General features: G+C 38.8%; 1 protein-coding gene across 2 annotated transcripts in view; it reads left to right on the top strand.

Moving 5' to 3' along the window:
* The first annotated feature begins 2,441 nt into the window (after window positions 1–2,441).
* Window positions 2,442–14,355, top strand: part of LOC123316946 (homeobox protein unc-4-like) — a 35,224-nt gene continuing 23,310 nt past the window's right edge. Inside the window, exon 1 of one of the 2 annotated variants that reach the window (XM_044903268.1) lies at window positions 2,442–3,085. In XM_044903268.1, coding sequence (XP_044759203.1) covers window positions 2,845–3,085 — 241 coding nt within the window. In that variant the 5' untranslated portion in view covers window positions 2,442–2,844. Of the gene's footprint in view, window positions 3,092–14,355 lie in introns of both variants that reach the window. The other variant, XM_044903267.1, reaches the window with a different exon arrangement.

Raw genomic sequence — 14,355 nt, 5'->3', positions numbered from 1 at the left:
ACTCAAATAATGTCAAAACTCACCTTGAAAACACGATACATATCTCTCAAATCACTTGGTTTTGACAGCCGACGCAATTCAAAGGACTGCTGATCAATAAAGGCACAAAAGGAATTGAAACAACACAAAGGGATTAGAAAAAAAAACGTTTTCAGTTATAGAGTTTCTTGGGGTAGGTATTCAGTAGGTTGGCAAGCTTTCCCATTGACGTTAATTCATTCCTCGTGTCTTTTCTGTCATTTTCGAGCAGCACCTCGTATCTAGCCTGTCATTCTCATCCAGACGACGATAAATCAATAATTCGTAGCGTGCGAATTTAAAATTTAAAATCGAATACGATCAGGGGCGTGGATATCCAGTCGTATGGCGGGGCGCTAGGCTTGCCTGATTCCGCGTGACAAGATCCTATGATTGATGATGGAGGTATCTGGATGAATATTTATAGAAAACTAACTTACCGGCAAAAATCGGAATTAGACTGATCGCCTTGTGACAGCGACGACGTCGAAGGGATGAAAAATGAGTTAAATGGTTAAGGGTTCGGAGGGGGTTGCGAAAAATATGTTAAGAACTGAATCATAGGTCGAGCGAGCACGGTGATTCTAGTTTCGTGCTGAACTAGTTGATCTCGCGACCTTGGAAGTGCGTATAGCAGTAGAGATCCTCACATGATGCGATCGGCATGCGACCAGTCTCAAATCGGTTGCATGCGACCCATTTTTCCCGATCGCAGTCGCTTTGCAGATTTTAGTTGAGAATACGAGACCAATAAGCTAATTTCAATATAAATTACAATAAAAACTGAATCACATTGAACTGAAATGACAATCATTTTATTCGGTTTCTGTTCAATTATGGTCACACCAATATTACAAATCTCTTATGAAGTAGAAAAGCACAAGGAACCAGAGTAATAGTGTGTGTGATGTCAGTAAACAGTGTAACACCTGAAAGAACAGGCTCCAGGATATGTTGAGCTTCCAAATGTACAGTTTGGAATCGTTGATGGCAAAATGCGATTGAGGGTTCAAGTGTTGGAGGCGTATGAAGTATTTTCCGTCAACCTGAACCAAAATGACATTTTACGTACTAATTCCCGAACAAAAAGTCGATTACTTTTGAAGGCAAGTATTTTACGCCCGCAGACACTTCTCGTCCGCATACACTTTCCGTCCGCCCCCTTTGTTGTTTATAAACAAATACGACAGTGGCGATTTATTAATTTCGAGGGCCAGGATTGGATAAAAACATAAGTGCCTGTGACAATAACTGTCATTTGCTGTTGTCAAATATATTCATCACGAAATCGGCTACATTTTACCAGTGAACTAGGTAGGTGGTTTGAATGTTAGTGTTTAGTGTAATCAAGAATGAATAGTGGCAGTAATATGGATATCATTAACACTTCTCCGGAGCTCAGGGAATTGGCGATTACAGCAAATGGTAACTACCTACTAAGATATGCGTAATTATGTGATATACGCCATGGCAAAACGACTGTCTATAGGTTTAAATGACTTTTTGTCGGTTGTTCGTTTAATTGATGAGGACAACAATAGAGGATAAACCTATTGGACAACATTTGCAGATATCGCTTGCTTATGCCTGTAATGTGTTTGAATCTCAATAAATTAGGAATTGAGACCTGGCTCGGGCCTTCGGCCCTCACAATTCACCCATCGGTTAGACTCGGGCCTGCGCCCCTCGCGGTTTACCTTTATGAGTTTCAATTCATTTGGATCGGGATTTTCAAAAAGTTATTCAAGAAAAACTGTCCATGACAGTCAAGCCTGCAAATTGATAGCCAAATTTAGCCCCAGCAGGGCCGCAGTCCCGGACCCAGACAAAATGAAATCGTGAGGGCCGAAGCCCCGAGCCGGGCCTCAATTTATCAAGATTCAGTTACATTACAGGCACAAACAAGCGATTTCTACAAATGTTGTAAAATAGGTTTATCCTTCATTGTTGTCCTCATTAATTAAACATCTTGGACAACCGACAAAAAGTCGTTTACCAGGAAGCGCTTCCAGCAAACCAACAAACGCAAACTCCTCATTATCCCCTAATTGACCATTACGCGCATCGTACCATTATTGAATACCGCGCAAACCGTCCCAATGTCATACGACCAATTCCACCGGTTAATTACAGCTCGTCTAATTAAATTTATCGAAAACCGTGCCGAAATATCCAGTTAATTAACGAGCCAATCACGAACCGCGATCGAAAAATAATAATGTATCGGCATCTAAAGAGCCCTAGAAGAAGAGATAAATAATTATTAGTGGATATTGATGTTCCAAACGACGACATTTGGATAAATTGGAGGGGATATGTAGGGGGCGGAGCCTGCGTCGACCAATAGGGACGCGGAACCGGTTAGCAACATACAGGACCGCCTCGATGTTAGCAAGACTTGTGTTTTTGCTAGTGGACTGTATGCTGTCGGCCGATCGAGACACATACATGCACACACTAGTTGTTGCGACGGTGCCAGAGTCTGAATTAACGTCAAAACTGGTCGGTGTTGAGCGTTGTTTTGTTCTTGCCCCGCGTATACGAAGGACCAAAAGTGTAGAGTGACTTGAGAGACGTAATTGTCGAGAAACACAGTGATAATCTAAGAGGGAGACAGTGACAGTGGATGATCTTACATAAAAAACATCGAGGAACAGTTTGCGACAAGTTTTAACTCAGAGTAGCGTTGGGCGGCTTACAACTGATACTGCCGATGACCAGTTCTAACATGTAACCATCCGACGGACTACCTATGTCTTCAGCGGACCAATTAATGCTGACCCGCAGCTCTAGTACCTCGCAAAAGTGAATCCGAATCTCGAGAATATGGTTTTGGAGTCGGGCGTCCTGCCGCCCCCCTTGCAGATCTATGCGGCGGCGGCGGCACAGCTGGCGCCCAGGCCGCCGTGGGCGCCATTCTTGCAGTTCCACGGGGCTGCCAGCCTCCTGGGTATGCCCGGTGCTTTTTCGCCGTTGAACAGGCCTCGGTACCCGCATGGGGTTGGAGGCATTCTGAGGGCCCCCCAAGGACCTCCCAGCGAGGACAGCGGCAGCGAAACTCATAATGGTAAAGGTAAGCTTTTTTACTATGCGGATTGGCGGGAGGAAGATGCATCCGACGGTAGAAGGACCAAAAAGGTTCATTGCGGTAAAGCTTTGTAGGAAGCCAAAAAATTTGGAATAGATCCCTAAATAATCCATATGAGCCTTGAATCAGGCTGAGATAGTGGTATCACAGCAATATATTATGTATTAACTACGAGAAATAGCAAGGCGCAGTATACATTCTGCAACATATTGGTTGCACACTAGGACACTCTTCAAATTCAAGGCATTTTTTGCCGTAACTTCTTTGGTCCTTCGAACCGCTTGAGGAACCGCTGTTGATATCTTGTACAAATAAGTTCTGCTGAGAATATTCTATGTATAAGGTGACTTTGACGTAACAATAGATTCTTGAGGTCAAAAGAAACATCTTTTTCCTTCAACATTCTTTTCGACTAGGGCTAGATAAAAAGATATAGTCATTTGAAGTTTTCGTAATGAGCTATGTCACCCCTGGGAACCTGACACTTGTCGAAACATCAAATATTCTATTTTATCCTTGGTAATTCGCTAGTATATAACAGCAACTCTTTCTGTTCCACGCAAATTCGTTGACAATTACTATTGAATATTCATATCTTAATTCAGCTTGCATCTCCACCTATATTCTCTGATTTCCATCTAATATGTTAAAATTCACCAACATTGTTCATTTTCATTGATACAAGAGTTACCAGGTTCAAACATAAGCCGCAAACTAATCCGCTGAGACCGCCGTGACATTTGACTGTCACTGTCACTAACGAATGTCGCTGTGAAGTGTGGACTTAGCATTTTCATAAAAGGGGAGGCCGCTTGTATCATTTCAGTGGCGGAAATAAGTGTTCTGTGACCGGAATGCCCAGAAAGGAAATATTCTATGTGATTTTCGAATATATTTGATTTTCGGTTTATTATCATTTCGACAGGTGTAACCGGGGGTGTAATTATAATAGTATTGATACAATATTTCAGTTCAAATCGAATTTTACAGATATCAAATTCATCGAAAACGGCAAAACAGGCAAAGACCTGTGGAATATGTATCGTCATGTATCATCTTTCGTCCATTTTTGTGAACACATAAAAAATTTTGAATTAAAATTAATATACTTATATTCCAAGCTCTCTGTGTTGTTGCCTGGGTTATGTAGAAAATTCCATTTATTGTCCATTTTCCACTGAAACAAACCTAAAATTATGCAGGTTCTCCTAATGGATGAGTTATATAAAAAATAATTAATGTGTGAGTTGTGGCACTAATTAATTCTCAAACACAAACCCTAAAGATATATAAATGTATAATATAATCTTTAAATAATAATAATAATAATAATAGAGAAAGAGCACAAAGTTAAAACAGCATAAACAAACAAGTAATAAAGACACAAAACCGTAACATAATTATATAGAGCAAAGAAATGTCTTTCATTGAAATTGGGATTACCTAAAGCGAAAGATGAACTGAGACTTATTGAATTAAGAATAAAAACAAACCTTACCAAAGAAACAAACACCTGCATACACAGTATGTTCAGATTCAGAATTAATTCCGGTATAATAATGTATACAGATGAGTCTCTGTTCAAAAGATCCACATTGTGTAGTATCCCAGATCTAGCTGGTTATTCTGAAGGTAATTTTGTTTTGCCAGGGGTGGCACAGCTCATTTTGAAAACTTAAAATGGTTACATCTTTTTATCAGGGCCGAATCAGAAGAAATGGTATGGGAAAAAAGTATTTCGTTTGACCTCCAGAATCTACTGTTGAAATATATTTGTACAAGTCAAAGACTCACCCTGTATATCGTTTATTTTGTTCCATATTTATAATTATTTGTGCAGAAAAAAGACATAACCTCGGAAATGACAGCTCCAAAATAGATAAATTGGGCAACAAATTCTTTTTTTCAACTTAACAAAATACCTTATAATTATATCAACCACTTCAAGCATGTTCGAACAATCATTTTCAGAGTTGTTTCTGAATGCCCTCCGTATCAGAAGCGCGGATGCAATTCCGAACGCAAAATACCTAGAGGTGTGAGAATCCTTGACTGTCTAATTACATGGCCGTCTTCCAAGTCCCGCTTTAATTGAGCTGTAACTGCAAAAAAATTTTACAGCTCAAAGTCTTCATAACTCCGCAATTAAAAGTTGAAACGTGCATTCCAACACCAACAACCGGTAATTTCTCCTGTACGTCCCGTAAATTACCTCCCCCTGCCATCAGGATCTCCTATACGGTCCATTAATTTTCGAATGACACCCGTACATTTTCCTAAATGCTCATTTACTTATACAGTGTATCTCGGGAGTAACTGTACACACTCTTATCAGAGCAAAAGTTTCAATAAATTGCTTCCATAAGTTTGGCTTTGATGGATGGTCCCAGTATTTCCATGTTTTTCGATAATCACCCTGTAACTTTCTGGGGAAAAACAGAAATCAATTTTTTTTATAGTACTTATATTGTTGTACTCTATCTCTGATGAGGTTATGCACAGTTACATCCTGTATATCTTTCTACCAAATATGAGTTTAATGGTACCAACTGATTTTTCATTGGGATATTTCCTCTTCCACTAGAGTGTGAATCTACAGGGTATATTAATTTTCGTCTCGTCCTCGTACAAATATGTTCAATTGGCGCATTTATCGTACCACGCTACTGCTACTGCGAATCCAATTAAAACCGAATATGCTTATGACTTATTTGGAATCGGAACGAAATTAATTCAATGGGCGGTAAATCTGGCCGGAATGGCGGTCATTACGAATGGTCGCGGAGGTTGTTCGATGTGAATTCTCATTTGCATGGAACATTGTTGTCTGTTCAATATCTTCGTGTTCTTGGTGCTGTTAGGGGATCATAAAAAATCCTCCTCATACCCTACAAGTCAATCATAGTGCACGACGGATTACAAAATTCCATCTTTCGACAGAACTAAACCCTTATATTTTATATTAACTGTCTTGTTCTCTACAGTATTCGCGTGAACTTTCTTCTCAATTCTACCCATAATTGGAAATCTAGTAGAGTAATATCTGGATATAGAGGAGGCCAAAGAAAGTCTTCAAATAATATACTCAACTTCTGATGAATCCATTTGAAAGTATACCCATTTCAAGATGCAATTCATCCAAGAAAATTTCGAAAACGTTCAAATTTTCTTCGTGAATGAAATATCTATCTTTATCATCTATTTTTGGGCAGAATACATTCACTTTTCTTGAGGACCAAAATGGCATAAGCATACCAAATTGTGGCAAATAGCGATTATTTGTCACAATTCAATTCAGGGATTGCCTGCTTAGTTTTTCATTTCAACAATTTAAATGTATTCAAAAAGGCGTGTTACTTATTTTCTGCAAAATCACTATACGAATTACTAAATTGTTCATTCCTAAAATTAACACTGAACTCATATGAAGTGATCATTAATGAGAAAATAGCCCACAGCTTATCTGAAAGCCGTTTTAGGATTCATTCAAGGAGCAATAAAGGAGTGATTCAATTTGTACACTAGCCATAACGTCTAATTGATAATTAGTCAAATTTATTTCGACATGATGATGATAACAATGATTTGGGAATCGAAACAAAAACACATTCCGAATGTATGTTTATTAATTATCGCTTCAATTTTCTGAAGTGTTGATTGATAAATCGGTTGTCTTCAGAATTTGGAGATAAAACATCGAATTTCATAAGTCTTCACGAATACTTATAGTTTTTTGTTGAATATTCCTATTTTTCTCTAGATGATTATCCCTACACTTGAAAGTAATGAAATTATTGAGTGAATAAGCTGAAATGACAATGAATATGTCCTTGATTCTTTATTTCTCACCCCAAGACTTGCTTCCAGTTCAAAAATAAGAGTTTAAAAAATAGGAATTCTAAAAATAAAACGATGCAAAGTATTCAACCAAAATTGTTACCGAAATTTTTTTCATATACAGATCGATAAAGTTTTGTTTTCGTGGTTGATTCTACGTGGGCATCAACCTCAAGTTCTTGGTTCGAATAATGCTGCAGTCGTTTAAAATTCACCCCTTCAACTCTCAACTTTTAACGGGTATTAAGCGGGGATTATTGTTAATGTGACATTTTCCAGGCAAACAAGGGCTTCGGCTCTCCTGTTTTGACTTGCCCTGAGATCAGTGTCGTACCCAAGGGTCGCAGAAAAATTGAAAATGTATTCCATAGACGCAATCGAGCAAATAACATTTTTTGATGGTTTTTGAACAGCCTGTATCTTTTAAACCGAGCAGATTCGGAAAAAAGGGTAAAGGAGACAAGTGTTTCTTTTGACCTCAAGAATCCACTGTTGAAATATTTGTACGAGACTCTTAAATATAGCTTGTTATATCTCAAAATAAAAGTTTAATTGGGTTTTGTTTGAATCTGGCAACTCTTGTAAGAAATCAAAGAAGCAACGATAATGAATGATCACATATTTGAGATCCCAAAATTTTTTTATCAAGTGGTCTATGGAATTCTCAACGTAAAATGTCCAATAACTTTCATCCCCCATATCAATGGTACAACCCACGATCCACCCTTTTTTGTCATTTGAAATATCGTGATTCTTCTGGAGATCCGAAAGTATCTGAACGCAGAGCATTCAAGGGATCTATAGCCAAAAAGCAACCGTCACGTCGCTGTGCTTTTCCAACCCCAACGACATGGGTCGCGCGCGCGGGGGATGTTTCAGGTTTTAGGGGTGTTTGTGCGGAATTGTTATGGTGGCAATCTTATCACCGCAACTTAATGTCGCGGGGCTTTACTTTCGTTAAGACCGGCAGCGAGCGCTGTACATTGCAGGAATAGAAATTAAGCCTATTTCGGCGGTAAATACCCTATTCGTTCTGCCTGTCGACTGGTAATTTTATTTATTGAGGGGTGGATTCGAAGAAGTGAGAATCGGGACGTGGAGAGGCACAACGTTGGAGTTTATTATGGTGGATTAGGAAGGATATGTTTAATATGATTGCTTTTATGACAAACGCTTCGGAAAAACTCTCCTTCTTAGGGGAAAAGGGGGTAAAGATTGTAGAATGGAGCGGCTATTGCAGCACATTTGGAGAATACGTTTGTTTTTTGGGATTAAATGGAAAAAAGAATTGGTGAAACCAATAAGAATATAGATCAAATTATTAGAAAGTATAATAACGAATGTTATTGAAGAAATTACCTAGCAAAGGTACCTATAGCTGCTCTAACAAATATCGCGAATGGAATTATGAGGACAGAACACTACCCAAAAAAAATAGGAAACAGCGGAAGTCATAGTGTTCAATAAACCATTCAAAGAGAAGAAGTTCCCACAAAACTACAGACCGATAAGTCTACTGTCGGCGTTAGTAAAAGTAGTAGAAAGAATTATAGCCACGAGGCTAAATGAGGAAACCGAAAATCTGGAACTAATACCACCATAACAGTTCGGATTCAGAAGAGAGCATTCAACAGAGCAACAATTATTAAAATAAACAAGCTTCTTGTTTTACTAGACGTCGCCAGAGCATTCGGCAGAGTATGGAATGAAGGATTAATATATAAGATGAGATGTGCTGGATATTCGATCAAAATATGCAAGTTGATCAGGAATTATCTGAAAAATAGAAGATTTTACGTGAAAGTGGCAGGAGAATGCTCCACAACAAGAGATATAGAGGCTGGAGTACCCCAAGGATCAGTACTTGGACCACTTCTGTACAACATATACATTCACGATATTCCGAAGAATCCAAGAACCATGCTAACGTTATATGCTCACGACACAGGCATAGCAACTCGACACAGCAACCCAGAAGTAATAGAACGAGTTCTACAAGAAACGATTGACGAAACAAATGACTGGTGCATAAAGTGGAAAATCAAGCTCAATGGACAAAATAGGCCAATCAATATTACTGCAGAAGAGAAGACTGCGACCCACGACGAATATAGAAGTTGACGGAAAAGAAATCGACTGGAAAAATGAAGACAAATATTTAGGAATAACGCTTGACAAAGGACTTACTTGGAAAAGTCATATCAAACAAGCAATCGACAAAACGAAAGCAGCGATGAATAGACTCTACCCTCTGATAGGAAGAAGAAACCAGACGTCGAAAGAGACAAAATTGAAGATGATCAAAGCCGTTGCTAGGCCTCAACTGACTTATGGATCAGTTGCCTGGGGTTTTGCGGCAAAGAGCCATATCAAAAGAATTCAGGCCACTGAAAACAAGCTGCTACGATGTGTGATAGATGCACCTTGATTTGTCAGGAATAGACAGATTTATAGGGACCTAAAATGGGAAACCATAACGGAATTCATGAACAGAAAAGCAGAGAAATTATTCGAAACAGCGAAAAACCATCCGAATCAAGAACTCAGGAGACTAGTGGACTACGACCCAGAGGAAGACAAAAGGAGAATGTGAATTTACCGAAGGAGACCAAGAGATCAATTAAAAAAAGATTAAAATAAGAACAGAAACTTATTGAAAAATCCAATAAAGTGTTATCCAATAGAGGATAAACACCTAAATCCCAGCACGATAGTGTGCGAGAAGAAAACCGACTAAGAGATGAACGGTTTATAGGCAAATTTTCTCCCTGCTACACCAAAAAAAAGGCTTCCTTTCTTATTTTGAAGCTAATGATTCAAGAATAACGAAAAAAATATAATCTGACAGTTTCAGCAAGCCGAAACAATACAAATTGGCAATAAAGGTCACAAAAATCAGTTTTTTTGAATTATCTCATCTCCTGAGCCTCAAATTGTTTTTGCATTCATTAGAAAAGTTGTAGAGCATAACATTTTCTACAAATTTTGTCCGAAGCAATTTTTTTTACGTTGAACGATTTTGAGATTTATGGCGATGAATGTGCATTAGACTGGGTTCCTTCATTGACCTTGGCCTTACGCATGTGTGGCTAAGCTCCTCGCCCTTATCGCCGTCTTAATCGAAAACGGTTAAGAATATGTAAAATTGCTTCAGACAAAAGTTCTATAGAATTTTATTATCTACAACTTCCATAATGAATACAAAACCGATTAGAGGTACAGGAAGGAAGATATTTTCAAAAAATACCTTGTGATCATCTTTAAACTGTCAGATTGAGAAAACCCACTATGTTAGCCATAAACTATGACAAGATATGAAGTTTCCACCTCAGGATTCCTAATCAAGAAATATCTTCAAGGTGAGAAGGAGTGAAAACACTCTCCTGGCTTTCCATCTGTCTGCCAAGGGTGCAAAACACCAGCGCGCTTCCATACCCTGGCTTAACCACCGCTCCGTCGTAATGTAGCGGTAAATTGAGTGGGGGAAACTTACCCCTCGTGAGGTATCACCCCCCAGGGTGCCATTTATAAGCCGAACTCTATTATTATTGTATAGAACAAATCAGAAGGTTAGCGCGGAGTGGCCTAATACCTTCTATATATCATCGAGAAATAAAAATGTAACTTGGGATTACTGAAGCCGTCGGGGACCTGTATCGGTCTGTTTGTTTTTTATTCGTTGCAGCAGCGGTTTCGGTCTCGTTAGGGGGTGATTTCTGATCCCTGATTGAATCAGGAAGGGGTGAGATTTCTGTTTATACTGATGGTTAAATCGCCGGTTCGGTTGGAATTGGAGAATTGAGTCTTTGACTCGCACAAACACTTTAACAGTAGGTAGGTAGTAGTAGGTCAAAAGGAACACTTTTTTTCTTATATATGGGGAGTCCGGGAGAGTTGAACCTCTTTTTACTCTGAAGCCACTTAAGTTGTATCTGTAAATGGTAGCAACTCATTTTTTTGAGTAAAGATATTATGCCCAAATAGGTAACGATAGATAATAGTAGAGTGATGGTGAAAGGAACATTTTGAGTACAGCAATTCTTTGTTTAGGAACCGAAAATTGGCTTGTGTCTCCCTAAACCATGAAAGAGTTGAACAGGGGGCGAGGGAGACTTGACCATAAGTTTGTTTATCAGAAAAACATTGAAAGAAAACAATTTTCAATGACTAACGATATTTTATGTCAAGGTTTTCATCTTCAGATGTATCAGCGTATGAAATGCATAGTTTCTATTTTAGAGTCACTCTTACTTATTTCCGAGATGTTTTTTACTTTTTTGAACCTTTGTTTTTTTATATTTATTTTTTTCATTCAATTTTTTTTTGTAGCAAACTATTATCTAAGCTCAGTGCGGGAAACTTGTACCACCGATTATATCTCCCGACCATAGCATGGGTCAAGTCTCCCGCACCTCCTTTTTGCCTATTCAACAGATGTTTTCTTGAAACTTTCACAACTATTATCAAAAAGGCTCATCGTTTGTAGAACAATATTAATCAATGAAAGCACTTAAACTAAATAAAACCACGCACATTTTCAGACAGTGTAACAAACAATAATTATTCAGTTATAAAAAAAAATAAGATAGATAAAAGATACAGGCTGTTGAAAACCATAAACTATTTCACAAACTGTTTTATCGAATGAAATGAATTTCGGAATATAGTTTCTCATTTAGTTGATGAATCTTTTTCGAACACAAAATATCACCCACGCCTTCCAATTTTCTCATTATGACCATTATGTACCATAAAATACCACAAATCCTAAGAATCCAACTCTTGAAACTAAGTTGGACGAAATATAATGAATACTCGAACGTTTTGTAAAATAAAAGTATTCTTCATATTTTTCTCGTATAATGCGCCGTTTTCGAGTAATTTGATTGTCAAAAATCAAAAAGTATCTGTGAAATTTGAAAAATTGACTTCTTTTGCTGAATACAACTCTGTTTGAAAGATCCACAGATGTGTAGTATCACAGATGTAGCCAGTTATTCTCAAGGTAATTATGTGTTCCCAGGGGTGGCACAGCTTATTATGAAAACTTAAAATGACTGACAGCGGGTTTCATAAAACTTTGATTGTCCGATCAATGATTTGACAGTCAATCGATTTATAATACGAAATCACTGAAACCTTAACATTTCCGGATATATTGAAGAAGTAGCAATTGAGAATAATTGAATGGACGTATATACATCATTATTTGATGCGAAAATGATCTTCAGAATGATCATGACTGAATTATCGATGGAAAACAAATTGACGTATATTCGTCAATCAAGAGTTGATTCCCCGATTAAGCTTTATGAAACCCGGGGTATATCTTTCTATCAGGGCTGAATCGGGCAGAATGGTACTGGAAAAAAGTGTTTCTTTTGACCTCAAGAATCTACTGTTGAAATATTTGGACGAGCCAAAGACTCACCCTTAAGGGTCAAAGTTGGTCTTGCTTTAATGTGTCCCAGACTGTACTGTCTCATTTCAACTTCTCCTGCTATAGTTCTTGTTCTTCTTTTACTCCTTGTAACCATTGAGCTCAATAAGCTTATTGAGTTCTTTGCTTGAAACTGAGGTTACTACTGGCATCTGTACGACTGCCGGACTGCCATCCAGATCTGTACTTCATGGAATCGCATTGGACTTTGAGGATGATAACTCCGCCATCTCGAATATTTTATGCTAGCGATTTTTGGCGAAATTATTCATATCCGCATGGAGCTCGTCAAGCGAAACAAGACTCACTTAAACGTTGGTGCGTCCAGGAAATCATACTTATCGTAATGAGTCCGATCGAAGGCGAGTGAAAAATGATGGCAGTTAAGCAAAACACATAAAAATATCGAAGGGGGCAATTTGGTGAACGCTGCGCACGATTAGCCGATATCAATTTGGCCAAGTTCTCTCGGCTAATAACAGACAGCGGGTCGGTTAAATCGATGCATCGTTATTAAGTTAACATCTTTATTATCGAACAGTTGGTCGGTATCGATTGAGTGGCCTGGCCAATGACTGTTAAGGGGGCCCAGGCCGATGGAAACGTCCTCGGTCTGCAATTTCGACGTTTTTTATCGATCGAACAGAGCGGTTTATTGGGAGATCTTGGGAGAGATTCGCGTTTGGGATTTGCGACATTGTAGCAGGGGTGTAACCTGGAAATGTGTTCAATGGACTAAGTATAAACGTCTCATAATTGCGAATGAATTCAAACTCCTTCATTCCTTTTGGAGAGTTTTAGTACTCCGATATTTCCATGGCTTTTTTTTGACCTAAGTCTCTAGAATCACACTGCCAGAGATCTCTGCTGACATGGGAGTGACGTAATACCATAAGGCAACTGGCCAGAGACAACAAAGTGACTTTCCTTTGGTTAACAGGGCATTGTGGTGTTGAAGGAAATGAGAAAGCCGATGAACTTGCAAAAAGAGCATTAAGGTTAACACCTGCTTGACCTCAGATTTTCTGAAGGCTTGGAAAATACCAATATAAGGCAGCGGTCCAACAATTGAAGTTAAACAACAGAATAACCCTCTGGAGAAACACTCCTGGACTTACTCAGTCAAGGAAATTCGTGATGATTTCACCGACCTGCACTAGAAAACTGCTAAAGCTGTCACTAGGTGATGTTGGGACTGTTGACAGAGCACTATCAAGCAGCAGATAAGATTTGTAGGCTCTGTGGGTCTGAAGCAGAAACCTAACAACCACTCATATGGGGAAACTGGTCCTGGATACTCACGAGGTAACGGTCAAGGTCCCTAAGGATGTTGTCGGTTTTATCAACATCATTGACGACCTCCTTGGGTTCCTATGGATGAGTAGGGTAGAGATCTACATGGTCGCAGTTCACGAAAGGCTAATCGAGCCAAAAGGACCCTGGTTCAAATAGTAATAATAGACCCATGGGGCGATAATTTGGTGGTTTGCTAAAAGAGAGCAGAAGAGCACGAGAAACATCACTGAAGCTATGAGAACGTGCCTAACTAAAGCACTCGAGGTCATCACAGATCTCACTCTTCTAAATCTAGTGATAGATAGGGTAGCCCATGAGGCCACCCTTAGAATAGGGAAGGTACAGGTAATGAGAGAATTAAAAGTCAGAGAGCTTGGTCCTCTCTAAACAAGTACATCTTATCATCGAAACTTCCTAGGGATGTTATGATTGAAAAAGTAGGCATTTAGAAGAACACGTTGCCTTGAAAAAGGGAGGAATGGGGGAATACACTACCTATAGAATATCAAAGTTAATACCATTAAATGGTACACGTTTCAAAAACCACGATAGGACCTGATGCTGAAATATAAGGGGCAAGCACCAAATGTACATAGACATACTTGCGATCGAAAAATGCTTGGACATAAACCTGTGAAGAAACCATGGAGTATGTGACATAGTAATCCATTCTGAT

The sequence above is a fragment of the Coccinella septempunctata genome, chromosome 7 (assembly GCF_907165205.1).
Source record: "Coccinella septempunctata chromosome 7, icCocSept1.1, whole genome shotgun sequence".
Classification (NCBI taxonomy): domain Eukaryota; kingdom Metazoa; phylum Arthropoda; class Insecta; order Coleoptera; family Coccinellidae; genus Coccinella; species Coccinella septempunctata.
This window is presented reverse-complemented; position numbering and strand designations above follow the sequence as displayed.